The 25,904-nt window shown below is 41.5% G+C and overlaps 2 protein-coding genes across 5 annotated transcripts in view; both read left to right on the top strand.

Annotated features, from left to right (window-relative positions):
- The first annotated feature begins 4,021 nt into the window (after positions 1–4,021).
- On the top strand, positions 4,022–24,049 carry LOC118594553 (translation initiation factor IF-2-like). Its single transcript, XM_036204493.1, has 2 exons — positions 4,022–4,398; positions 23,945–24,049. The coding sequence occupies exons 1-2, from the start codon at positions 4,048–4,050 to the stop codon at positions 24,047–24,049; spliced, it is 456 nt and encodes a 151-aa protein (XP_036060386.1). The 5' UTR covers positions 4,022–4,047.
- Positions 24,036–25,904, top strand: part of Smad4 (SMAD family member 4) — a 41,543-nt gene continuing 39,674 nt past the window's right edge. For all 4 annotated transcript variants that reach the window (XM_036204533.1, XM_036204532.1, XM_036204531.1 and 1 more), the window contains exon 1: positions 24,036–24,321. In XM_036204533.1, the coding sequence (XP_036060426.1) occupies positions 24,073–24,321 (249 nt within the window). In that variant the 5' untranslated portion in view covers positions 24,036–24,072. The remainder of the gene's footprint in view (positions 24,322–25,904) is intronic.

The raw sequence follows: 25,904 nt of genomic DNA, 5'->3' as shown, positions 1-25,904 counted from the left end.
ATTAGATAGCTATTACTTACCTCCACGACACGAATGCCACTATTGTACTCTTATGGTTATCGTGCCATGATGGTTGATGTTGTGGTTCATAGGAGTCACAGCTGGGCAGAACTACTGGTTGCTTCCTACCCTTGGGAGCTCACACAGAAGCTTCTGGCACAATGAAAGCTAGACCTCAGGGAAGATGCTTTCAGATCAGATCCAGTTCAGATCCTCTGGGTTTGTGCCTGAAGTGTGTGATGTCTTCTGTTTAGACCAGCTCTGACCTGTCGAAGGGTTCTTGGTGAGGGGGTAGGAATGAGGAAGTACAAGATAGAAATATAGATAGAGACAAGGAGAAAGACAGAGACACAGGATAGCTTCGAGAGGGCCTTGGGTCAATACCCAGTCACCTTGAGCTTTATTCTAACAGGCTTCTTATACACTACCAAGGGGAGAGGCAAAAGACCTCCCCCTTTCAAGATCAAAGAACAACGTACAGCCAAGTGTAGATCTTTCAAAATATCTGGTAGCCACGCCTGTGGCCAAATCATCCTATCATGCAGCCCTGCTGGGTAAAGCAAGCTTGGATCCTCCGACCTCCAGTAAGGCCTTACTAGGGAGCCTCTGTGGGCCCCCACACTTCTGCAATGAGGACTTACCTTCAACCTCTGGGAAGTAACCAAGGGCAACAGCAGTAGCCTATATTGTTTTGGGAGTCTCTTGGACCAACAACTTGAAAGAAAGTTTCATATGCCTGGCATTAAGAGTTTTTTGTTAGTTTAAGATTCTTGGTGGTGGGGGGAGCACTGTCAACTCAAATGGGGCAGCCTCACTAAATCGTATATGCACACACATAAGCTTCCATGCATATTTATGTTTAGATAAAAAGTAATGATTCCTTGTGGCTTTTTCAGACCCCCTTATTGCTATTTTGCTCTTCTTCCTTCCTCCTTAATTACCGCCCTGCCCCCCTTTCTCCAGAGCCCCTCTTCAAATCACCTGCATCCTGCTATTCCTTCCTAGCGCTTCCCACAATCCCTTTGAAGTTTCCCTGATTGGAACAGTCGAGAAGGCCCCTTCCCAGCTCTATGGAAGAAGGTGAGTGAAAGTACAGGAGGACACTCTGACCAGTTGAGCTGCAGAGAGGAAATTTGGGGGAGTTGCTGAGCTGCCTGAAAGCCCTGCAGAGAGTTCAGGGGTTGTAGCTTTTGTGAGTCATCACCGGTGTTGGGGGTGGACTTTTCCAGAAGCCTTAGCTGTCTGAGTCATCCCTGCTCCTGTAAGTAACCTCTCATTCATACTTTAGTAACCGATACAGATTCATCTGTTCACCGTGTCGGATTGTGTGCAATAGTTACTTTGGTCATGCCTGGGTTCCCTTTTGGAGTGAGTAGATATGTATGTCACTTCTCCCCAGGAAAAGCTGGGCCCATGAAAATCTAATTGTGTAATGAGGAGCAAGGTAGAGACAGTGCTGGTATGGAGATAAAGGTAGATGTGGTTTGTATCACACTGTTTCAATGTCCTCAATGAAAGAGAAAGCAAGGTTATTCCTTGAAGAGGAAGATGTATAGGCTGGAAGACAGAGTATGAAATCTTGAAAGAATGAAGAGGGGAGGTAGGAACCTGAGATTCACAATGATAAGATGAAAATAAGTACAGTGTTCTTCTACAGTTGTATTCAGATGGTTGGGTCCTGATGCTAGGCAAGGGTTTGAGAAGGCAGAGGCAAGAGCTGAAGAATCCTTAAGTGCTTGGAGTGGTCCATAGAGTGAGTGATTAGGAAACAGGCAGCAGTGATCAGTTGATGAAGGTGTAGCGTTTGATAAGATTCCCATAAATAACACCACAGAATGCGTGGTTGGGTTAGGGCAAAGGTCAAGGAACCAAGAGGCTGGGGTGTAGGGAGCCTTGCTTTGTAGAGGACCTAGCTGAGCTGTGCCTGGGCTCAAGAGCAGAAGTAAGTGTGTACTGCTTCAGCCTTCTAAACTTGTGGTAACATATTAGACAGCCATAGATACCTGATACAAAAGTTTGATGGTAGCAATGATAGTCCTTAACATACTTCTTTCAGAAGCATATTCCCAAGGACTCACGGATTGATCTACAACCAATCAGTTTTAATGATCTGCCAGCTGGCAGATCTTCCTTCCATCTTTCAATTGTATTCTTTGGGAGTTTCATACATGTATATACTGTATATAGATCTTATGCACCCACAGCCTTCCCTACAGTAGCTCCTGAACTCCCTCAACCCTCATACCCCTCTCCCAACTTCATCTCTTCCTCTTCTTTTTATAACCTACCAAGTCCAATTTGTATTGCATCCTTCCATTTTGATGACAACAAAGTATTCGTTTTGCAAGGAATTTAATATCGATTCATTATTTATTTATTTATTTATTTATTTATTTATTTATTTTTGAGCTGAGGATCGAACCCAGGGCCTTGCGATTGCTAGGCAAGCGCTCTACCACTGAGCTAAATTCCCAACTGATCGATTCATTTAAGTAATATATTTTCTCATCACAGACATCAAGTTTTGAATCCCTTTGGATTCAAATCCCAAGTCACTTTGGCTTGCCCTGGGGGTTTTACATATCGGGTCACCTTCATAGTGGGAGAAAATTTTGACTTCTCTTTTGTAAGGTGTGAGGGCAGTTTTGAAAGGAAGTGCTGCCCTCAACTGCCTTGTGAAGATGAGGAACTTTAGAAAACAGTACACGTGATAATGCAGGATTTGGAAATGAATTCTCTGAATAGTCCTGAAAAGCCTTCTTACACCTCAGGTGTAAGAGAAGACCAGTTTCAGATGATAGCCTCAGGGGCTTTCTTGGTGAAGAGGTTTAGACCAAACTGGAATGTTTCAGACCTTGGCAGAAAGGGAAGGGGCATACAGTGTGAACCGCAGGGTGTGTGTGGTTTCACCCACTGGACTTAAGAACTGACTTAGAACCGTCTAATAGCTTGTCTTGACAGAATCTTGATGGAAGCATTTCCAGGTTGGTGAAAAAATGAAACAAAAAGACACCGTGTAATTTATATTTTCTGGGACGTCTAAATTAATTATTTTAGATAGGGTCTCACTCTTTAGCTCCTGGACTGAAATTCACTATGTAGACCTACCAGGTTGGCGATCCCTCTGCCTCTCCTCCCAAGTGCTAGGGTTACATGCATGTGTTATGAATCAAAGCCAGGGTGCATATGGTAGGCCTGTGTTCTAATCACTGAGTACAGAGTTCATAAAATTAGAAAAGAAAATAATTACAAACTCAAAACCAAGAGACGGGCCTTTTGCCACCAAATGGCCACCCGTTTGAGTTTTGTGGTGTGATGCTGGGATGGAATTTGCACACAGACAACCAAATTTAGAACTGTCCCTTTAGGCTGCCCTGAAGGTTTTAGATATCCGGCCACTTAGGTGATGGGAGAGAATTTTGACTTTGTTTTGTAAAGTGTGAAATTCTGAAACGGAGCTAGCTGTATGTCCCAGCTTGCACAACCTACTCAGCAGGTGGACAGTAGGTCTTGAAGGTCGCCTCCAACTCGAAATTCCGACTCTTTTCCAGCTGCTCACATTTGGCAACCCCGGCCCCGGCATGTGTGATTCCTGGACTGTCCTGAGCGCCTCCAAGTTTAACCTTTTGTCGATTCCGGGCGGGTGGGATGAAAGGGACAGACGCGTCCCCCCTATCCCCACCTCCAAAGTGAACTTCTACCAACACCTGCAGTTAGTGCAGCTGTGTCCACCAAGGTCTCCGAAAACCCAACCCCACCCGGCAGCCCTGCCCCTCGCTCATCCCGAGCTGTCCCACGCTGCACGGATCCTCTTTTAAGCAGTCCCCGCGCAACAGCATCTCCCCCACCGACGCCGCGGGGCGCACTCAGCCTGGGCCGGCCCTGCTGGGACTAGGGCTGCGCGCAGACGGCTGCTGCCCGCGGGCGCCTGCGCACTGGCACCCTCCCTGATCTGGGCGGGAGGCGGGGGCAGCCGGGAGAAAGGAGCGCTGCGGGGGGGAAAAGGGCCAAACCCTGAAATTACCCGGATGTGGTCTCCGCGCGCGCATGCTCAGTGTCCTTCCGACAAGTTGGCAGCAACAACACGGCCCTGGTCGTCGTCGCCGCTGCGGTAACGGAGCGGCTCGGGTGGCGGAGCCCGTGTTTGCGCCCGCCCGGCGTCCTCGGGAGGCCCTTCCCGCGTCGCGCTCGGCTCCGCGGCCGTCCCCGGGGCGGGAGCGCGTGACGGGAGCCGGCGCCCGCGAGCGAGGCCCCCCGTGGCGGGGCGGCTCCGGAGCTCCAGCGGCCCGGCCCGCGCGGTCCGCGGCGCGGAGCGGAGCGGCGCGGCGGGGAGAGGGGCCGCCTGGGCCGGACGCCGCGGGCGGGACCCGGGAAGCGACGGCGCGGCGCGGAGCCCAGGTAAAGCGCGGTCCTCCCCTGCCCGGGCCTCGGCGCCCGCGCTTCTTCCCCGCCCCGGGGCGGGCTCCCGCGGCGGCCGGCGCGAGCGCGGGCCCGGCGAGGCTCGGGTGGGTCGCCCCCGCGCGCCCCAGCCCCGCGTGCTCGCCCGTGGGTCCCGGGCCCCAAGTCCGCTCGCAGTTAGGCGCGCGGTTCCCGGCAACTCGAGCGCCGTTCGCGCCGCCGCTCTTTGTTGTTCGGGAGGAGTTTGGCCGCGGCCCGGGCCGTCGCGTCGGGCCGCCGGGAGTGCGTTGTGTCCCGGGTGCCCCGGGTCCGTCCGTCTCGTGCCTTTTCCCCAGCAAGTGTTTGTTTTCTTTGTCCCCACTTTCTCTTCCTGGTTGTGTCCTTTCAGTTTACGTTTGTAGCTTTGATTTGTTTACTTTTTGGGTATTGTGGGTGATGGCGGCATGCGGGAAACATTCTTAGCGCCTAACTGCACCAACTCCCTCCCCTAATAAAACGTGTCTCCTAATAAAAGGCGTAGTTTATTTTATTGTTAGGGCTACATGCACAGAGCGTGAAATTGGTGGAGGGTGGAGGGCGTTGGCTTCAGCACCCCAAACTGCTGTTATGATTTCTCAAGCCAGATTTTCAAAGACATGGGCGTGTTTAGTTAACTTGAAAGGTTCCTTTGCGAGTTGGGAGGCTTTAAAAAGCCCCGTTGATTGATAGCTCCGCCCCACTGCCCCCACGAAAGCCGGACTAAACTTTAAAAATTTTAAAGTTTATTTTTTTCAGGTAATTCATTTTGAAATTACTTTTTTAGTGCCATCAGATTTTGATTTAAGGTGGGATTGTCACTTACTTAGAAATAAAGTAACAAGATAAAAGAGCGAGTTATTTAAAGCATCCTGAATTCATGTTCTGCAGGCTTGTAATCTCGGTTAATTTTTTAACCATCTTTGACTTTTGCCAGATTTAGCATCCTTTTCCTCGCAGTAGCAGCTTGATTATTTGAACGTTTTAAGAATTAGATTCAGGACTTTATGCTGAAAGGCGAAAACCCGAAAACCGTGTAGAATCTTAATTGATAGTACAGAAATTTATAAATTCCACAAAGTAATTAGATTTTAGGCACTGCATTTGAATAATTTTTATTATAGATTTCATGAATTTACCTTGTAGTTAGGACCTAAAGTAACGTGCAGTTGAAACGGAGCATGGGATGTTTAAAGTAACTGTTCCCTACTGTTGTTGTAGACTCTTGTCTCTGTTGGGAAGATCTGATAGGATTAGTACATGCTATTTCGAAGTGTAAATGGTTGGTATAATATTTAAAAAAAATACAACTTCTCCCCACTGCTTCGTCCATAATACTGTCGAGAGTCTCCGTGGCTTCGTACTCCTCTCTTCTTGGGACTCCTAACTATACTTTCTCAGTCTCTTAAGTGCTGGAATACAAGATTGGAACAAGGTGCTCACATGCTCGTGAGTTTGTTTTCTTCAGTAAACTGGTTACCAATATGCACAGAGGCAGACTAATGCCCATGACTCGAAGTAGCTTCAGATCTTGATGTGATGAATTATGTAGGCTTAAATTGCTGGAATTAAAACCTTTCTGAAGAGAATTGACATAACATTGCAGTTATACAAGTGACTTTTTTTTCTTTGCTTTCTAGGCTTTTGAGTGAGTTTGCCTTAAAGAGGTATTACTTACACACACACAGACACACACACACACATATCTTTTTTTAAAAAAAGTAGTTCATACTTTTTGATTAACTGCTTCCATTGTAAATCTTAAGTTGAGGGGAAGAATAAAAGAATTGTGTTTACAGAATTAATGAAAATTTATGCTAAGCAAGTCCATGAGAGTAATTTGAAATACGTTTTATATGGACCTGAACTTTCCTGATGGCTTTGCTCTTGAAATAGTTCTGCTTATACTGGGTTACAGATCTCACTTTTCCTAAAGCCACTGTTTCATTTAAGCTATATGTTAGTTGAAGTATTTCTGTTTGTGATTTTTTTTTTTTTTTTTTTTTTTGGTCTCTGGATTCCCCTTCACTTACACACACACACACACACACACACACACACACACACACACACACACAGAATTAAGAAGTATTAAACTAATGTATGCAGACCAATCACACCCTTGAGAGTTGGTTAAATTTTAAATGCATATTTGGGCTTGTTTAAATTTTTACCTCTTTTGGTGAGAACCTTCTTTTCTGGTGGTGAAATCTTCCCTATTTCAGTTCTCTTTTGTTCCCACCCAGGATGATGCCTAGGTTTTGTTTTCCTTTTTCATTCATCCAGAGTGAATGTCTCTTTAAACATCTTTAATAGTCTTTTCAGTGCTTCAGTGTGTGGTTGGACACCCCCACCCTCCTGTATTTCCTTAACGCCATGAGTAAGAGTGACCCAGGTGACCCTGTGTAAAACTGACCTGACCAAATGGTCCATTGTTTTCGGTGCTAAAGTTAAAGGCGTTAGACTGGAATGTCACATTCAGTATAGTTTCCTCAAATTATTTAGAGGTTTGTTTTGTTTTGTTTTTTCCCCATCAGTTGAAGAACATTCACTTGCTTAAGGTGAGACATTCAGATAACGGATAGATAAGTGTAGATAGCGTGCATTTGAGCTACTTTGTTATGATACTGTGGGCATCTTAATGTCCTCAGCTTATGCTAATGAGTCACATTTAAAATTGTTGGATTTTTTTCCCCCCTGTATTTTAGAATGTGTAATTTTGGTAATGGAAGTTTTGGCTGAATACCAGTTTCTCAGAAACAAGATATTTCAGATGGTGTCACCTTGACACTGTTCCATGGTGATTGGCATCCAGGAAGATTTATTTGAATGTGAAAGTGAATGAGGACTAGGATGGTTAAGGACTAGGTGGTGCTTATTTATGTAAAACTAAAATGGTAGGTGATCAGATGCTTGATTATAATTGAACCTCATAATGGATAAAGTTTATAAGGTTAGACAGTTTCTAGAGATGATTGTATTTACTTGCATTAACTAATTTGAAGTTGATTCTAAGTCTCTTAGTCTCTTTCAATGCAAGGACTACATTTTATTATTCATACCTTAAATAGGATTTTTTTCCCCCAGTTTGGAAAACTTGTTGCTTTTTTTTTTTTTTTTTTAATTGCTCTAGGCCTCCACTGTTGCTAGGGATAGAGCTTAGGCCTCATGAATATTGGGCAAGTGTCCTGCCACTGAGCTATGCCCTCCCAGCTCTCTTTACTGATTTTTTTTTTTTTTTTTAATTCCAAGGTTTAGGGGCAGTGATTTTCAATCTTACTTGAACATTGAAATTTCTTGGAGAGCTTTACAGTGATGCCCACATTTTGACTGCATTGCGATGGGCTGTGTGTGTAGCCGGCTTAGAAAAACTACAGTAGTTGAGCCTAAGGGTCCTTTTAACCTGTTTGTTTCATTGTTGATTTTATAGTCCTCTCTCTTTTTGTTTGTTTTGGGGACAGGGTCTCACTATGTAGATGTGGCTGGCCTTGAACTTGGGGTGATCCTGTTGCCTCTGCCTACTGAGTAATGTGATTACAGGCCTGTGAGCCCATGCTCAGTTCTGCTTTACCTTCTTTTTAATGCAGTAATACATCATGCAGAAGTTAACCGTTGCAGATTTACCTTAGTGACCTTTTGAAGGTATTGCCATGTTTGTTTTGCTTTTAAATCTCCACCTTCCTCTTTTTCCAAACCTTTTTGTTCCACCACCACCCCCCTTTTCCTTATTTTTCAACTTATTTGTATTGTTTAGTAACAAGTTTTAGGAAGCTGCATTTTTTTTTTTTATGATCATGAAATTGTTCTTTAAATTAGCAACTAAACACCAGTGAAATTGGATTTCATTTTTAAAGATTTATTTTTACTAATTAGAAAACATTTTATGTCTGTGGGTGTTTGACCTACTTGTCTGACATACCTGGTGTCTGTGGAGGCAACCACGTGGGTGCTGGGAACTGAACCCGGGTCCTCTGGAAGAACAGCCAGTGCTCTTAGCCACGGAGCCACAGCTCCAGCCCCTCATTTTTTTTAAAAAAAGATTTATTTATTTATTATGGATACAGCATTCTGCCTACATGCATGCTTGCAGTCCAGAAAAGGGCACCAGATCTCATTACGGATGGTTGTGAGCCATCATGTGATTGCTGGGAATTGAACTCAGGACCTTTGGAAGAACAGCCAGTGCTCTTAACCACTGAGCCATCTCTCCAGCCCTCTAGCCCCTCATTTTTAACTACACCTGTGTGTGTGCCTCTGTATAGGTGACTAAGGAAGCCACATTCCCAAAGTGGGTGCTGAGAACCAAACTCCAATATCTCTAGAAGAAACAATATGTGCTCTTAACACTGTTTAGCCATGTCTTCAGTCCTAGAATTTAGTCATTTTTAGGGTTAGAAGTGTTTGGAAGTTGTATGGTTTTCACTTCACTGGGCCTGTAGAGGAAAGTTGCATTGATTAAGCCTGTACAGTTGGGGGTTAATTTCTGCATTGTGAGAAAGTCGCTCAACTAGCCCAAGTAGTTGGCAGTTCTGTAGAGAGATCATTTGGGCACGTGTTCTCTTCTTATGTTTTTTCCTTGCTGCTGGTGATTGAATTTAGGGCCTCCCACTGGGGTAGACGAGTGCTGTGCCCCCAGCTACTTCTGCAGCCCTCTACTTAGTTACTCTGCCTCATGTTGCTCCAGAGTGCTGGTCTGTAAAGATAGCTGCATCTCTTATCTTTGGAAGAATTATTTATAAAAATGGATTTTTTTCCTAACTCCAACACGCGCATGCACGCTGCTTATTCTTATTTCTGATTGTTTATACCTTTTGCTCATCAATACTTTGGCGTGTTTTATTTAGAACCTATCAAATTCTAATTTACTTGTTTTGAATGGAGCTCTTCTGATTAAACAGGACTACTGATAAGTAATTGCTCTCCTAGTAAGGTATGATTTCCATACATATGGATGAATATATGCAGTTAGAGCTTTCTCAGGTTAAATGTGTGTGTATATGTGTGCTTGTGCTTGTGTGTGTGTGAGCATGTGTATGTTTTCAGACAAGGTCTTACCACCTAGGCTTGAATTTCAGGTCATCCTCAGCCTGTTGAGTACTGGGATTACACACTTGTGCCCCACACCTGGCTTCAAAATATATTCATAAATTTGGAACTGAATTAAGGCTGTTCATTAGTGGTAACTGGCTGACTAGTTAATTCTAGAGAAGTTAATATGGTGGAAAGTAATTGTATCAGTTGAATCATTTGGTGGTGACAGGTTAACAGAACTAGTGTTTAATGAGCTGACTGAAGCCAGAAATTGTTAGGACACTAAATGCATCTAATGTTACAGACCCTGTTCAGATCAGTTGAAGACTGGCATGGCGGTACAGTCTTTAATCTCAGCATTTGAGAAGCAGAGGCAGGAGGATCTCTCTGAGTTTCATGCCAGCCAAGGCTGCATCATGAAATCCTTTTTCAAAACAAAAAGGATAAACAGTTGAAAGAGTAATTTTTATGTGTGTAGGTATTGAAATTATGCTGATAATTATGAAAAAAAAAACCCACTTTGTCACTAGACTTTTCAGTTAGGTGTATTTATGGTGTTGTAATTTGCTTCACTATAGTTTTGCTAATCTGTCAGTTAGACCAGTGCTTTGGAGAACTGACAGTACTTCCAACTTTGACTTTGAAAGGTAGGCCTTCACCTGCTGGAGCTCCCTTGAGCTCCTGTGGCATCCCCATGCAGTCCTCTTCCCAGTTGCCAGGGATTAAAACTCAGCTTCCTTTCCAATCTTTTGAAACAGTGGTTCCCAAAATAATGCTCTGTGGACTTCTGGGAAACCCCACGATCCTTTTATTAAAGAGGTCACAAGCTCAAAATAATTTTCATAATAGGGTGGAGGCATTATTTGGTCTTTCCCGGTGCCCGGCTGCACTGTGGTGCAGAAACAGTACTGAGTAGACTGGTGGCTCCTTGGCATGCATTAATTAAGACAATTTCTTTGTGTTCTTCACATCCAGATATATGTTCAGCATTTGAAAGAAAATTGCAGTTTCACTTAGGAATGCCCTTGGTTAAGAAGTAAACAGTTTTAGCTTTTAAGTAGTCTTTATTTTGTGTGATTAAATAGGAAGTGTGTATGGAGCATTTTATTTTTACATGTTCAAGTATACTACTCATGTCTAGGAAAACCACTTTCTTTGACTGAGCTGGATGCTGCCTTTGAAATGAATCATTTTTATTTTTATTTCACAGAGTGCCTGTAGCTACACCCTTGTCATTTAGCCCCAGGTGTTTGGTGAAAGTGGATGAAAAGAGCCCACCACTTTAAGGGAAGTAACTTAGTTGTCAGCAATAAAGTGGACTCTTTCAAATGGAAATTAGCGTTTTAGAAAACCTGGGTCTGTCAGCATGAGTTTACCAGTTTCCTACTACTTTGTTCTAGTGAGGTTGTTGGTGATTTTTGAGGAATGAATGAATGAATGTGTTTTTTAAAAAGACATGTATTCTTCTACCTGAACATTGTTGTTGTGCCTGTAATCCTAGCATGTGGGAGACTGAGGCAAGAAGATCATGGTGGGTTTGAGGCCACTGTGGTTACATAGTGAGTTCTATGACAGGCTGGATTATGGTTTGACCATGAGTCAAAACAACAGACAAACAAACAAACAAATAATTAAATATTCTGTAAGGAAATGGTTCAGCATTTGGAAAATCTGAATAACTCACTGAGCCAGTATTTTCCTAGATGACCAATTCTTAATGTTATAAAATCTTCCTAGAGTAAGATGTAGATGGATTGATGTGTGGATGTGGAGGTGCTCCTGTGTATTGTGTGTGCTTGTGGGCATGAGCAGGTACTTCTGTGCGTTGTATGTAGGCTCATGGGGAAGCAGATGATTGTCTTGGCTGTTGCTTATTAGGAGTGGTCCACTTTGGTTTTTTTGTTTGTTTTGTTTTGTTTTGTTTTGTTTTGAGTTTGTTTTCTTACTTGGCTCCAGAGATCTGTCTGTTTTTACTTCCCAACATTGGTATCAGAAGCATGGCTTTCTTGCCCCCCCCCTTTTTTTTGGTTTTTTTTTTTTTTTTTTTTTTTGGTATGAGTTTGGGGTTCAAACTCAGGTCCTTATGCTTGTTCACTGAGCTACCTCCCCAGCACCAACACAGTGGTGGGTTTTTATACAACAAACCTAGAATCTCAAAATTCAGATTCCACATAATAACCTTAAGCAATCTCCATTTGTTGCATTTTGGCATTGAATAAAAGATGAATATCCATTATTTGAGAAGGCTTATTAAAGTATTTTTTCCAATTATACATATTTGTGTCACATTTTCTTTAAAATCTACAGCAGATTGAGTACTAAGGAAGGCAGGAAAATCCAGCTGTTTTCTGTTAATCTAGAGAGTAAAGAAATTTGCATGGATGTAAAATAGTGTCACTCTTATTACTGACTTTGTGTTCTAGAAAAGATTTTTTTTATAAAAGTTATTTAGGTTAACATTAGTAGGCCTGTTGAAAACTAATTAAAATTTACTTAAAATTTTACTTGTTTTAATTTGTAATACAATAAATATTGATATAACCCATATTAAGAATTAGTGTCAGAAAATAGTCAAATATAAACATGGGGCATTAGAAAACAGTTTGACAGGTGCAGTTTTAAAGTAACTAGTTCTGCATTTTTACTAGGTAACCAATGGGATAAATTATTTATATGTTTTGACTTATCTTGATATTTCTGAGATGGTTACTAATGTAAATTTTGTTCAGTTCTTATATATTCAAGAACATGTAACAGTCAATTATAGATAAGAAGGGACTTCATTGGCTGAATTTAGGATCTCAATCAGTATTGTCAACATTGCCTTTTAGATTTGACTTCCTGTTCTTTTCTGTTAAATTCCCAGGTTAACTATTCTCAGCATTAGGTCCAGCATAAAAGGGACTGGGCACCCCCCTCCCGCCTTTTAGAGAGGGTCTCATGGATTTCAGGTTTGTAGCCTGTCTCCAGCTCTCCACTGTTAGGATTTTAGGCATATGCTACAATACCTGGCTTATGTGGTCCTGGGGATCAAGCCAGGTATCTGGCGAGGCAGACAGTCTAGGCAGACATTCAGTTGATGAAGCTTATTCCTAGCCTTCAGAAGGGTTTGTTTTCTTTTCTAATATCCCTCACCATTATCCTTCAGAAGTTATGTCACTAGCTTGGACTCTTTCCATCCCTGGGTGACAGTATGGCCAGGGTTTGGTTCTGTATACTCTGGCTGGGAATAGTTTCACCTGCCTAAATAAGATTTTTTCTCCCGGAAGATCAGGTTATCGTTGCAAAAGAAGAAGTGTATGCTGGTACATGAAGTAGATGCCACCTATAGTATTTATTGATGCTTTTAAACAGGATATTTAATCAGGTTCTCTCTGTGTAGCCCAGGTTAGTTGTGAACTTGTACTGCTTCTACCTTAAACTCCTGAGGCTGTATTGTCTCACATAGCTCACCCTAGAAGTTACTGTATAAATACTTTTTGTTGTATTCTTAATATTTTATGCTTTTGGACATTCTCTAGCTACCCTCAGAGGAATCTCAGCCATCAGTGTAACATCTAGGCTGTAACTTGTTACAGGGAGTTAAGCCTGAACAATTGTTTCATGTGCTTGTGAAGCTTGTGTTTAGAATTTCTTCCTAGTTACATTTCACTAAGCCAGCACCACCCCCTCTCCAAAAAAGCAAACCTTGATCTTTTTTAAAAAAAAAATACTTCCATACTTCTAGAATCACTTACCAAACACACAGCTTCTAGAAAATTCTATGCTTGATGTATGTTCTCTCTGTCCCTTCTCACCTCTCCCCGAACCTGGTGCTGATGCTTGCCTGGAATTACATACTCAGCTCTCGAAGTCCTTTTCTACGGTCTGCTGCTGCTGTTCCGTCTTTCCTAATATAAGTCTGCTCTAGACAAAACGTTTGACTCTTATTCTCTGCTTTTTTCTGTTCCCCCCATGATGTGGGCAGACAGCACTACTGTACCAAGTAGTCTGATGGATCCTGGCATGGGACAGAGTTAACTCCTTTTTCCTTGTAGAACTCCCTCTTCTTGAAATTTATGATAGCCTTGCTTCCTTAGCCCAGAAACTTGTCATTTTGGACTGGGTGGTTTTGTTTTATCCTTTTGAAGGATGTTTAGCAATGGCCTACCCTTTACTATTAGACAATCAGTAGTACTCTGCGTTTCACCTTCTCCTTTCATCTGTGACCATCAAAAATTACTCCCAACTAATACTAACCAGGCCTGACCCTGCTTGTCTTCTGATATCAGACATCAGGTGCGTTCGGGGTGTTATGACCAGAGACCAAACATTTCTCTAGACATTGCCAGACATCCCTTACGAGACTAATTCCCTGTTGGGAATCACTGGTTTGGCCATGTGACTTTGGCCAATCAAAGGCAAAGATAAGTAATAACTTTTTTTTTTTTTTTTTTTTTTGGTTTTTCGAGACAGGGTTTCTCTGTGTAGCTTTGTGCCTTTCCTGGCTCTCGCTCTGTAGACCAACTAGGCTGGCCTCGAACTCACAAAGATCCGCCTGGCTTTAAGTAATGAGTTTTAAAAGGTAACGTGTGAGTTGTCATTTCTCTTCTCCAGCCTCTTACATGGAAAGATAGTGCTGCTGTCAGTCTCTGAAATGTTTGGTCAGTAGGTAGTACCACCACATAACCTGTGAGGAATGAAGAGCTTAAACAAAATGAATCTGTAAACTGTAGGTATTTGGGGAGTTGGTTATAAATGTAACACAGCCCATTCTAACTTGACTTCGGCATTATATCAAGATAGGAACCTTTGTTGCTCCATCACTTCATACCTCTTTTTAGTTCTTATTTGTTTGGTAATATGCTGGGGTTTCTAGATGTGTTGTGTACACACACGTGCTCTAGGGGATGAACCAATACTTCATACAACATAGGTACATGTTTCACCACCACCTCAAACCCTAGATCCAGCACTCAGGAGGCAGAGGCAGGCAAGTCTCTGAGTTTGAGGCCAGCCTGGTCTACAGAGTGAGTTCCAGGACAGCTAAGAGAAATTTGTCTCAAAGACCAACAACAACAACAACAAAGCCCACTAAAACAAAAACAAAAAATAGCCTTTAAAAAAAAAAAAAAGTTTTTTCTGAGTTGAAATCTTGCTGTGTTGCCCAGGTCAGGCTTTTTAAACTTTTCATATTCATGACATTTTTATTTGACTTGGATAAATACAAACATATAAAATAGGTATGTAAGTCAAACATTACTGATAAAGTATAATTTATTTAAAAAGTCTTTGCTATACATAAATTTTTATCATTTATTGAAGGTCAAAGTAAATGCATACTGATGGGATGAATGCGTTTGTTGATTTTTTTACATAAAGAATTAAATCTTTGCTGAATATTTGATGCTGCCAGACATAGAACATCTTCAGTATTTTCCAGAATCGGTCAGTATTTTGATTTTGTGAACATCAGTGCTGAGAATACTGCTTCACATGCATACACAGTACAAGGTGGAAGAAGTATGTTTAGGGCCATTTTCAGAATTGTTGGAACTTCAGTCCTAATCCCAAACCCAAATTCCATTAAGCAAGTAAGAGAAAATGAAACTCAGGTCAACCACTCAAATGACAGTTTTTAAAATCTAACGTTCTAATGTAACATAAGGCAAAGTCACACTAACTTGATACATGCTGAAGCATGCTGGTAGGAAAATCTTAGGTTTTGTCGTGTGTAATTCACCCATGTGGTAAGAGCTGGGACTGCAGTAAGAACACCGCAGGCAGTTGGCAACCAGTTCGTCTGCAATCTGGCTGCAGTGAAGTCACACACTGAGTGTGGGGAAGCACCACTAGAAATACCTTGGGGTAGTACTTGTTTTTGTGAGTTCAGAAATGTCTTACTTGTGTGTGTAACCTCCGCATTTAATTGCAGGCCCCGCAGATGGGATCATAACTTACAGTTTAAGAAACTGTGGTCAGGTGCTTTTCTGCCTTGGCTGGGGCCACTGGTGTGCACTACTGCGGCCAGCCAGAATCAGTAGCTCTTACCAAGTTGGTGTTGTAGAGATTTTTGTGAGAGGTCCTTGGAGGTGGGCTCTAAGAGATAGCATTCTGAAAGAGGCAGTGAAGAGTTATCTTCGCATCTCACAAGAATTGAAAGTGTCCTAAAAGTTCACATAATTAGTGTATAGTCCAATTCTAGCAATTAAATTTCTTGTAATTGAAGCTTTTTCTTCAGAGCTTTCTCTCTTCATCATTTGAGAAAAAACAGTGTTACCAGCATTACCAACATAATGTTTGTCTTAAAAAGTCTGGATATGGGCTGGGTGGTGGTGGCGCCTGCCCTTAATCCCAGCACTCGGGAGGCAGAGGCAGGTGGATCTCTGTTCGAGGCAGCCTGGGCTACAGAGTGAGTTCCAGGACAGGCTCCAAAGCTACACAGAGAAACCCTGTCTCAAAAAACAAAAACCAGTCAAACAAACAAACAAACAAACAAACAGTCTGGATATGTAACTGTCGTGTTTATGAGACTACATAAAGTACAAGCATCTTAACTCCTTAAAAAAAATTGGTTTCCAGAATTTAACCCATGCTAAAAGTATATTCTGCTGAGCTACATTCTGGGCCCTTAACTTCTTTATTTACACTTTCTGATTGGTATGCCATACAATCAAAACATAGATTTTACTATGTGAGTCTTTTCCTCCTTTATCTAAAGTTAGGACATAATTGAATTTCTTAAACTGTATACATTGCATTTTTAATTTCAAGATATCAGTGAGGTGCCCTAGGTTGTTACAGAAATGGGATTTGGGTCTTAGTACTTTCTGATACATGTGTACTAGTTTGTATCTAGAGCTTTGTAAGTGTAGATGTGCTGCTTTACTCAATTATAATTGACTCCTACTTTGCTTTTATATACATTGTTGCCTTTTATTACTCAGATTGTCTGTAGGTCGGGCAGGGCAGATACTGTGCCCATTTTATAGATGGGACCATTTAAAGAGACCATTTATGTTGCTGGAACTTTAATTGGACATACAGCTTTATTTATGTCTGTATTTGCCCACCTTTGTAATAACATTTCTATAATCCAAAGCCATATAATGTAGGAATACATTTATATATCCCTGTTGATTTTATTTTCTTGTAAGAAACTTCTAAGTTATATTTAAGATCCTTATGATCCAAGGAATACAACAAAATCCAAGATATGAGAAGGCTGTTTTTAAGAAAACATAAGTTATTTTTGTATTCAAAGAAACTTACAATTAAAACAGCCTTTGCAGTACTGTCAGGTTCCAAACAGCTTAAGTTTAATAAAGAATGACCTTCAATATTGACACCGTAGAGAAATAGATGCAAATACTTAAATTATACATCCATCGGTAAAAATTTACACTAATTGTGGAATACAAATAAGCTTATTTGCAAGCGTAAATTTGTCCTAAGACAGTTGCACAGAATAAAGATTGTATAGCCAGTCTACAGATGCTTGGTAGATGTTGGTGTCTTAGTTACTTTTTTACTGCTGTGCCGAAGCACCATGACCAAGGCAGCTTAGAAATGAAAGCACTTAATTGGGAGCTTGCTTACAGTTCAGAGGGTGAGTCCAAACCATCATGGTGAGGAGTGTGCAGACAGGCAAGCACTCAAGCAGTAACTGAAAACTTACATGTTGAGACAACAACCACAAGGCAGGGGCAGGGAGGGGGAGTTGTGGGGAGAACTAGAGAGCATTAAGTGGAAACCTGATGGCCCACCCCCAGTGACACACCTCCTCCAACAAGGTCACACCTCCTGGTCCTTACCAAACAGTTCTACCTGTTGGGGACCAAGTATTCAAACATAAGAGTCTACTGGGTCATTCTTATTCAAATCACCCTAGTCAGGAACTGCATGATGTTGGGAATTTCTAAGGTGAGACTGTGGCTTTTTTCTTTCTTTCTTTCTTTCTTTTTTTTTGTTTTGTTTTGTTTTGGTTTTTCGAGACAGGGTTTCTTTGTGTAACTTTGCACCTTTCCTGGAACTCGCTTTGGAGACCAGGCTGGCCTCGAACTCACAGAGATCCATCTGCCTCTGCCTCCCGAGTGCTGGGATTAAAGGTGTGTGCCACCACCGCCTGGCCTGTGGCTTTTTTCTTGACCTTCTAAATTTGTGTTGTTCTTGCTAATGAACTCTTAGAACTGAGAGACAAATACAGTGAAATTGCTGTAATTTGATGTGGAAAGTATAATAAAGGTGTGCCTTAAATTTGAGGGAGGGAAGCCAAGTAACACAGTAAAAACCACAAACATTAGGGAAGTAATTCTCTGGAATTGAGAGGCAAGGTGACAACTTAGTAGGGAAAACTCTGGGGGGCAATTAAAATATTTAAGCTATAATTTGAAAGGAAACCTAGGGCTTAATTATTGAGTGGTTAAGATGGTGGTGAATGTTTTGGCCAAAGAAATACTGTGAGTTAAGCATATGAAACACAGACTTGCACATGTTGGGCAATATGTGGGACTTAACCTGTTTTAGGAATGGGTATATAATGGTGAGGATCAGTCTCAGTCCACAGGTGTCTCAGTCTGTTGCTGTGAAGAGACACCATGACCATGGCAAATCTTTTTTTTTTAAATTTTTTTAATTTAAAAACTTTGGGGGGGGGGGGTTGAGACAGGGTTTCTCTGTGTAGCTTTGCGCCTTTCCTGGAACTCACTCTTAGTCCAGGCTGGCCTTGAACTCACAGAGATCTGCCTGGCTCTGCCTCCCGAGTGCTGGGATTAAAGGTGTGCGCCACCACCGCCCGCCTCCTAAAAACATTTTAAAAATTCATTTTACATATCAACCTCAGATCCTCTTCTCATCCCCCTCCCCCGCCTTCCCCTCTCCTGGCACACCTCCTATCCCCTCCTCCAAAAGGGTAAGTCCTCCCTCCCATGGGAGGACAGCAAAGCCTGGTACACTCAGTTGAGGCATGACCAAGCCCTTGATGCAAGACCCCTGCATCAAGAGTGAGCAAGGTGTCCAACCATAGGTAATGGGATCCCGAAAGCCAGCTAATGCACCAGGGATAGATCCTGATTCCACTGCCAGGGGCCCCTCAAACAGACCAAGCTACACAACTGCCTGTGGAATGCAGAGGGCCTAGTCCCGTCCCATACATGCTTCACAGCTGTTGGACTAAAGTTCATGAGTTCCCACAAACTTCATTCAGTTGTCTGTAGATTTCCCATCATGATCTTGCCCTCCCATGCTTATATAATCCCTCTTTCCTCTCCTGGACTCTGATAAGGAAAAGATTTGATTGGGTTTGACTTACTGGGTCCCACCTGGCATGCAACAGCTTGTCAAATGATCAAAGTCTTAATAATTGCAAATTGTTTGGTCTATGGCTCAGGCTTCTTGCTAGCTAGCTCTTTTGTCTTAAATTAACCCATTTCTATTAATCTGTGTTTTGTCACATGGCTTCATGGCATACCTGTGTTCCATTACATCTTGCTCCTCAGCAGTGCTCAGCATCTCTGACTGCCGTCTTCTCCCTGTCTCTCTGCTTGGATTCTCTACCTGGCTCTGTTCTGCCTTCCCATAGGCCATAGCAGCTTCTTTATTAACCAGTGGTAGCAATACATATTCACAGCATACAGAAAGACCATTCTACAGCACTTCTCCCATTCTGTCTTCTCAAAAAGGACAGTTTTCATTTTAATATAGTAAAATTATATAAAGCAGTTATCAAGCAAGAAATTACAGTTACAATATCTATTTGTACAGTTAAATACTCTATCCTATCTTTGTGAGTCTAAAGTTTCATATCTAATTTATCTTTTATCATAACTAGGAAAACTATAACTATCTAGTTTTCAACTCCAGCAAAGACCCCAGAAGGATATAATATTACCTGAGTAATGCATTGCAAGCAACTTCCAAAATTCTAGAAATGACAGAGACAACTGACTGCCTGGGCAGTCACCCAAAGTTTCTCTGTAACATTGGGGTATCCATCTTCAGCTGACAGGTCTAGAGTCTCTGGCATATTTTTCAGTGAAGCAGGAAATTTGGAGGACCGTTTTGCGTATTTTGGCAAAGTTCATCAGTCACTTTTCTCTTGTGTCCTGCAGAATGTCTGGCAGTTTCTTCTGTGAAGCAGGAACCTGAGGGACCATCTCACCTGTTTTGGCAAAGTTCAGGGGTCACTTTCCTATGGGACCTGAATGTCCAGGTTACACAACATATTGTCAAGCAGTTCAGGCAAGAGCAGCTTCTTGCCCAAATGGCTAGCCCTTTTCACATTGTAAGCAAGCTCCATAACATGTTTCTTTGATGCTCATCATGCTCTTTGAAGTAATTGCTACTGCCAGGAGTAGACATGTCTCATTGTCCGGAAAAGTCTTAAGTTCTTAAAACATTTTAAGTGCCATATTCTGTGGGTCTTTGAAGTTTTTGAAGATTACCTACCTAATTGAAATATATCTTTGTATATCTAGAAAACTTAATGATACATTACAATTTTAAATGAGTTGCATAAATATAATTCCTTAGACAAGAGTAGAAATATACATGCAGTATAACAAAATTGGCCTTAAATTTGTATCAATAAACCAAAATCCATACCAGTGTAAACTATGTAAGACTAATAATAGCTGTGTTTTTTATTAAGTAGATTCAATCTACATTTTATCCTATCATTTCTGTATTATACCCCCTTTTTTTCCTTAGAAAGAGATTGACTAAGACTAATAACAGTTTGTAACCAAACCCCCTAAACAAAGACAAACATCCATAATCCATTTTTGGGGACTGTAGGTGTAGTTTTCTAGGCTACTTCCTGCTGATTGGGGGTGCTGCCAATCCTATGTAGACCCTGAGAAAATCTAGGACCATGGTCAAGTCCTGACTGGAGTAGTCTGTGAGGCTGGATCATCTCAGCCAGCAGCCTTGAAGCCTTTATGGATGCAGAACTCAGAGGAAACAGCAACAGAGGCGCTCTGAAATGTTGGATCATCTGGATCATCTGTTCCCATTGGAGATTTTTCAGGGGGTCTTTTTTTGATCAAACCATATTAGTCTGGAAGCAAACCACAGGTTCTCATTTTCTGTGGAAACAAAAGCAGAACCTCTTTTCCAAAGCAACATATCCTTAGAACCAAATTTAAAGTCAAGATACCTTTAATATATATATATGTTGGTTTAACTAACTTAGTAGCCTTTAACCTCTCTGCAATTAAAAATCCCAAAGACAACACAATAGTATTCAGTATCCAGACTCTTTGTGTATTTTCCATCTTTATGTGTCTTATTTCTCTCTCTCTCTCTATATATATATATATATATACACACACACACACACACACACACACACACACACATATATATGAATGAGACTGACTATATATCCTTTCTCTTCTCTCTCAAGCCTATATATCTTTTTTTTTTTTTTTTAAACAGATTGTGTCTGTTTAGAGGTTTTGTTTCCCTTCTGAATCTGTCTTTATTGTGTATCTTAATCCTTTTCTGACCAGGAAACTTTTAAACTGTTAAGCTTTGCAGCTTTGGTGGCTGGCTTGAACCAGGAAGCACGTCTCTTAGCAGTGGCACATCTGTTAGCTGCCAGCAACAGAGCCTATCTGAAATATAATGTGGCTACCAAGGAACTGTGGTTGACTCATGTTTTTGTGGGTCTAGAATCCTCCCTCCTTTTATTAAGCTTTTTTAGACTTTATGTGGGTGTATGTACACCGTGTGGGTGCTAAATGTAGACAGGTTTTCCTGTGTCCCGTAGCCGCTTGGTCTCAAGTAAACACACAGAGGCTTATATTAATTGCAAACTGCTGGTCTATGGCTCAGGCTTCTTGCTAGCTAGCTCTTTTGTCTTAAATTAACCCATTTCTATTAATCTGTGTTTTGTCACATGGCTTCCTGGCATACCTGTGTTCCATTACATCTTGCTCCGCAGCAGTGCTCAGCATCACTGACTGCCACCTTCTCCCTGTCTCTCTGCTTGGATTCTCTACCTGGCTCTGTTCTGCCTTCCCATAGGCCATAGCAGCTTCTTTATTACCCAGTGGTAACAGCACATATTCATAGCATACAGAAAGACCATCTCACAGTAATCATCATGATGGACGCATGGTGTGCTATTACTCATAGAGCTAGAGCAGTAGCTGAGATCTCCGTCCTGTTCTGCAGGCAGGCAGAGACTCTGCATATGGTGTGGGCTTTTGAAACCTCAAAGCCCACCCCCAGTGACACATTTCCTCCATTGAGGTTACAGCTCTTAATCCACTCACTTGGTGATAAAGCATTCAAATATTTGAGCCTATGGGGGGCATATTTATCAAATCACCACAACAGGTGCATGTAATATAGGAATTAAACTTGTGGCAGTGAGAGAGATCAGATCAGTTGCAGGGTTTTTTCTTCCTCCAGTCTGAAGATTGACTCTTGGTCTTCAGCATGCTAAGCAGGCACTTTATTACTCAGCCTTAAGAAAGGGGTGTTTGTACATGTGCTTGGGTAGATAATCTCTCACTGAATTGTCCAGTCTGGCACTGAAGTTATGGTCTTCCTATCTCAGTCTCCCAAGTAGCTGGGATTACAAGTGTTCACTGCTATGCCTGGCCAAGATGTATGTTTACCACTTTGTTTTCCTTTTCTTTTTTGACCATACAGTGATTTCTTTTACTTCCCCCTTCTTCCTTTTCTCCATGAATAAATCACCTTATTTAAAAGTAAGACTTTGCACACTGAGTACATGGCCATTTTTCATTTTTAAGTTCACAGTCTAAATAGCAAGTGCCACTTCTGGAAGCTAATGATAGTTTTCCAATTCAAATGGTGTGAGCTGTCCTTTTACCTAACCTTCTGTATGCCTTTGAAGTGTGAGTGGCATACCTCTGTCATTGCCTTATATTTCTATGGCATGTTTTTTTTTAAAGTAATTTATGTATTTTTATTTTATGTACATTGGTGTTTTGCCTGTGTGTATGTTTATGTGAGGGTGTGTCAGATCTCAGAGTTACAGACAGTTGTGAGCTGCCATGTGGGTGCTGGGAATTGAACCCGGGTCATTTGGAAGAACAGTCAGTGCTCATAACCACTGAGCCATCTCTCCAGCCTCTCTATGGTACGTTTTATTAGGAGAAAATGTAAACAGATGTATAATGTGTTTTGAAATATTATCCTTTAAAAACAAATGTTTTAGGATTCAGACAGTAAGTACTTCATACCAAGTACTATGTGCAGCATACTTCATACTGCTTTTTCTCCTTTGAATTCTCCTTTTGTTTCCAGATTCAGAGTTAAAGTAACTCTTTGCCCAACTTCTTAGTATAACTGGAATCCTAGTCTGATCTCTGATTCCATCCAACCATGTGCAAATACTCTTTATCTGGAAAGTGTCTCTTCAGTGACTATTTATTAGCTGGGTATAATCTCAGCACTTGGGAGGCTGATGTAGGGGTATTGCTGTGGGTTCCAGGCCAGTCTGGGTTATAGAGTGAAACCTTGTTTCAAAAACAAACCTTTCCCCAACTTTTTATGTGTGTGTGTGTGTATGAGAATAAGTGATGCCTATTGACAGACATGAAAATTTGCTTCTTTATGTGGGGATATAAGAAGTTGAAAGAGACATTTAAGAAATAACTCCAGAGAGTGGTTCTCAACTTGTGGGTCATGACCCCCATGGAGGTTGAATGACTCTTTATGGGGTCATATTGGTGTAATTATTAAGACCACTCCATGTAGTTAAAAGGGAGGTTTATTTTGTGGGGTAACTTACAAATGAAGGGGTAGGTTGCAGGGTCTGGCAAAGGTATAGCGCAGTCCGGCGGTGTTCTCTGGAGAACTCTGCTCGGTCTACCTCCAGCATCCAGGGTCCCAGAAGCAAGAGAGACCTCCTCTCGATCCTCGGTCTTCCGCTTCCTCCTCCACCCTGCCTTGTGGGCGTGACCATTCCTGAAGCCTCAATGGGGATTGGAACTTCCAGGCCAATGCTGGGATGGCTACCCACTACAGGGTCACATATCACATATCCTGCGTATCAGATATTTATGTTACAATTCATAACAGTAGCACAGTTACAATTATGAAGTAGCAATGAAGATAATATTATTGGGGTCACCACCACATGAGAAACTGTTATTAAAGGGTCTCAGCAGTAGGAAGATTGAGAACCACTAATTTAGAGGAAGTGAATGTTAACTACCAATGATTAGTTTGAATTCCAAGAAGACTCAAAATTGCAACAGTGGCATAGAAAATAGAAAGGGTGCAGAAATAACTAAGTAAAGGTTCGGGATAACGGTACGTTTGGTAAGACTTGAGTTAGTGTGTCTCTTCATTAGTAAGAAGGCCTGGTTTTTTAAAATGATTTTGGAATATCAAAACTAGCTATAGTTTATAGTTATGCTGTTTCAGACTTTAAACATTTTATAACTATGAGCATTGAGTCCTTTGATTTAAGTGGAACAATTTTTCTTTGCCCAAATAATTGCATCTACCTTGTGAAATGCATTCTCTCTCTCTTTCTTAGATTGCCCTGTTCACCAGATGTCCGACAGCTCTGCTTGCAACATTGGCCATTGGTTTTCACTGCCTTCACAAGATCAGAATTACTCCCAGAAGTTGGAGAGTTTGATTTAAAAGAAAACACTTGAACAAATGGACAATATGTCTATAACAAACACACCAACAAGTAATGACGCCTGTCTGAGCATTGTGCATAGTTTGATGTGTCATAGACAAGGTGGAGAAAGTGAAACGTTTGCAAAAAGAGCAATTGAAAGTTTGGTAAAGAAGCTGAAAGAGAAAAAAGATGAATTGGATTCTTTAATAACAGCTATAACTACAAATGGAGCTCATCCCAGCAAATGTGTCACCATACAGAGAACACTGGATGGACGGCTTCAGGTTAGCCTTCGAGTTTTGTATGTTTTCTGTGGTGGTAGAGTGATAGATATTTCTAAATTTTCTCTCCATAGTTACTGCCAATTTAATGTGTACCACTGAGCTAAATCCCCAACCCCTAAAGATTTCTTTTCATTATTTGTGTGTGTATATGCACATGTGTATGTACAGATACTTGGAGAGGCCAGAAGAGAGCATTCCCAGATGCTGAGATCCAACTCTGCTCCTGATAATAGAGCACCAGGTATTCTTAATGCTGGGTTGTCTCTCCAGCTCCATCGCTGTCTGATGACATACTGTGCATCTGCTGCCAGTGTGTGTGATGAGAGTATGCGGAAGAATACACAAAAGATGGATCTTAAGTTTTTCTTATGTTCTTATTCAAAAATAGTTCACTGAAGAAAATTTGAAAAATAAATGAGAAGCCCTATATCTTGAGAACTGCTTTTAGCACTTTGGTATTTATTCATCATTATAGTTTACACTCCCCTATCTGCCAACCTTTTTTAGTATTGTAAGTGGCCAAACTGATAGGCTGGACTCCTATAATTTCGGTATGTTATATTTTCCATTGGTATTGAAACATTCACTGGTCACATTTTTTTTTCATGTTAAACAATATCATTTTTTGAAGTGTAGAAATGTGATATTGTTAGTTATTTAAAATTTTATTTCTAAATTTTATGCATAGTTTATGACAAATTCATACTTTTTGCATTTTAAAAACCTAGTGCAAACCTTGAAATTGCACTCTGGTTCAAATTCTCGCTCTGCTGTGTGGTCCTGGCTAGGTTATTTATTGTCTGGAACTTGAGATTATTTTTTCCCACTTCAGCCTCCTGAGCACTGAGATTACAGGTGTGTACTCCTCTGCTGTAGATCTTCTGAGCTCTGGATTCTCAGGAAAGGATGGTTATAATCTGACTTTGGCAGTAGAGGTGTGGGAGGAAGTGGACTCTCAAACCAGTTTTTCTTACTATATGCTCAAGACATATCTCTGTGACTTTAAAAGGTGTGAAGGTTTCTTTTATCTTGGTAAATAAGCAGGTCTGCAGGTAACGCATCTGAGCATCCTCTAATTCAGTTCAGTTCTGACCCAATGTACTTGGAGATGCCAATCATAATCGTCTGGCTGTCTTACCTGAGCTGCTTTCTGTCCTCTACAAAGGGTTCCCACAGTCCCACCCACGGTTAGTTAGTTCACTCAAGCATCTCCCATAAGTGAGGCAACCTTGTTTACCATTATGAAGGGTATTGCAAAGGCCACAGATTGACAGCTGCATAGGCAAGGTAAACCTCCATGCCCTCTTCAGATACACCAATCTCCAGGGACCTCCACATGCTCAGCCATCGCAAAGTTTCCAAACCCTATTCTTTGTTTCTTTCTTTTTCCTCTCCGGGTTTCATTACCTAGATACAATTTTAAGTCATGATCAACTCTACATAGTAGCTCCTTAACTTTCCACAGATGCTGGGACTAAAGTTCCCCTTCTGCCCAGTCTTTCCTGTGATCAGCCCCATTCTGATGATCCTCGGGAGCTGTAACCTTCAGTCAGCTCATACCTCAGAAGAAAGATGCCATTTTT

Source organism: Onychomys torridus, chromosome 13 (genome assembly GCF_903995425.1).
Source record: "Onychomys torridus chromosome 13, mOncTor1.1, whole genome shotgun sequence".
NCBI classification, from domain to species: domain Eukaryota; kingdom Metazoa; phylum Chordata; class Mammalia; order Rodentia; family Cricetidae; genus Onychomys; species Onychomys torridus.
This window is presented reverse-complemented; position numbering and strand designations above follow the sequence as displayed.

Bases quoted from the DNA above. Each gene is read 5' to 3' on its own strand.
- LOC118594553 (XM_036204493.1), top strand. From the start codon at position 4,048: ATGCTCAGTGTCCTTCCGACAAGTTGGCAGCAACAACACGGCCCTGGT. The intron at 4,399-23,944 runs GTAAAGCGCGGT...TCTCTTTCTTAG, and splicing joins CGGCGCGGCGCGGAGCCCAG to ATTGCCCTGTTCACCAGATG.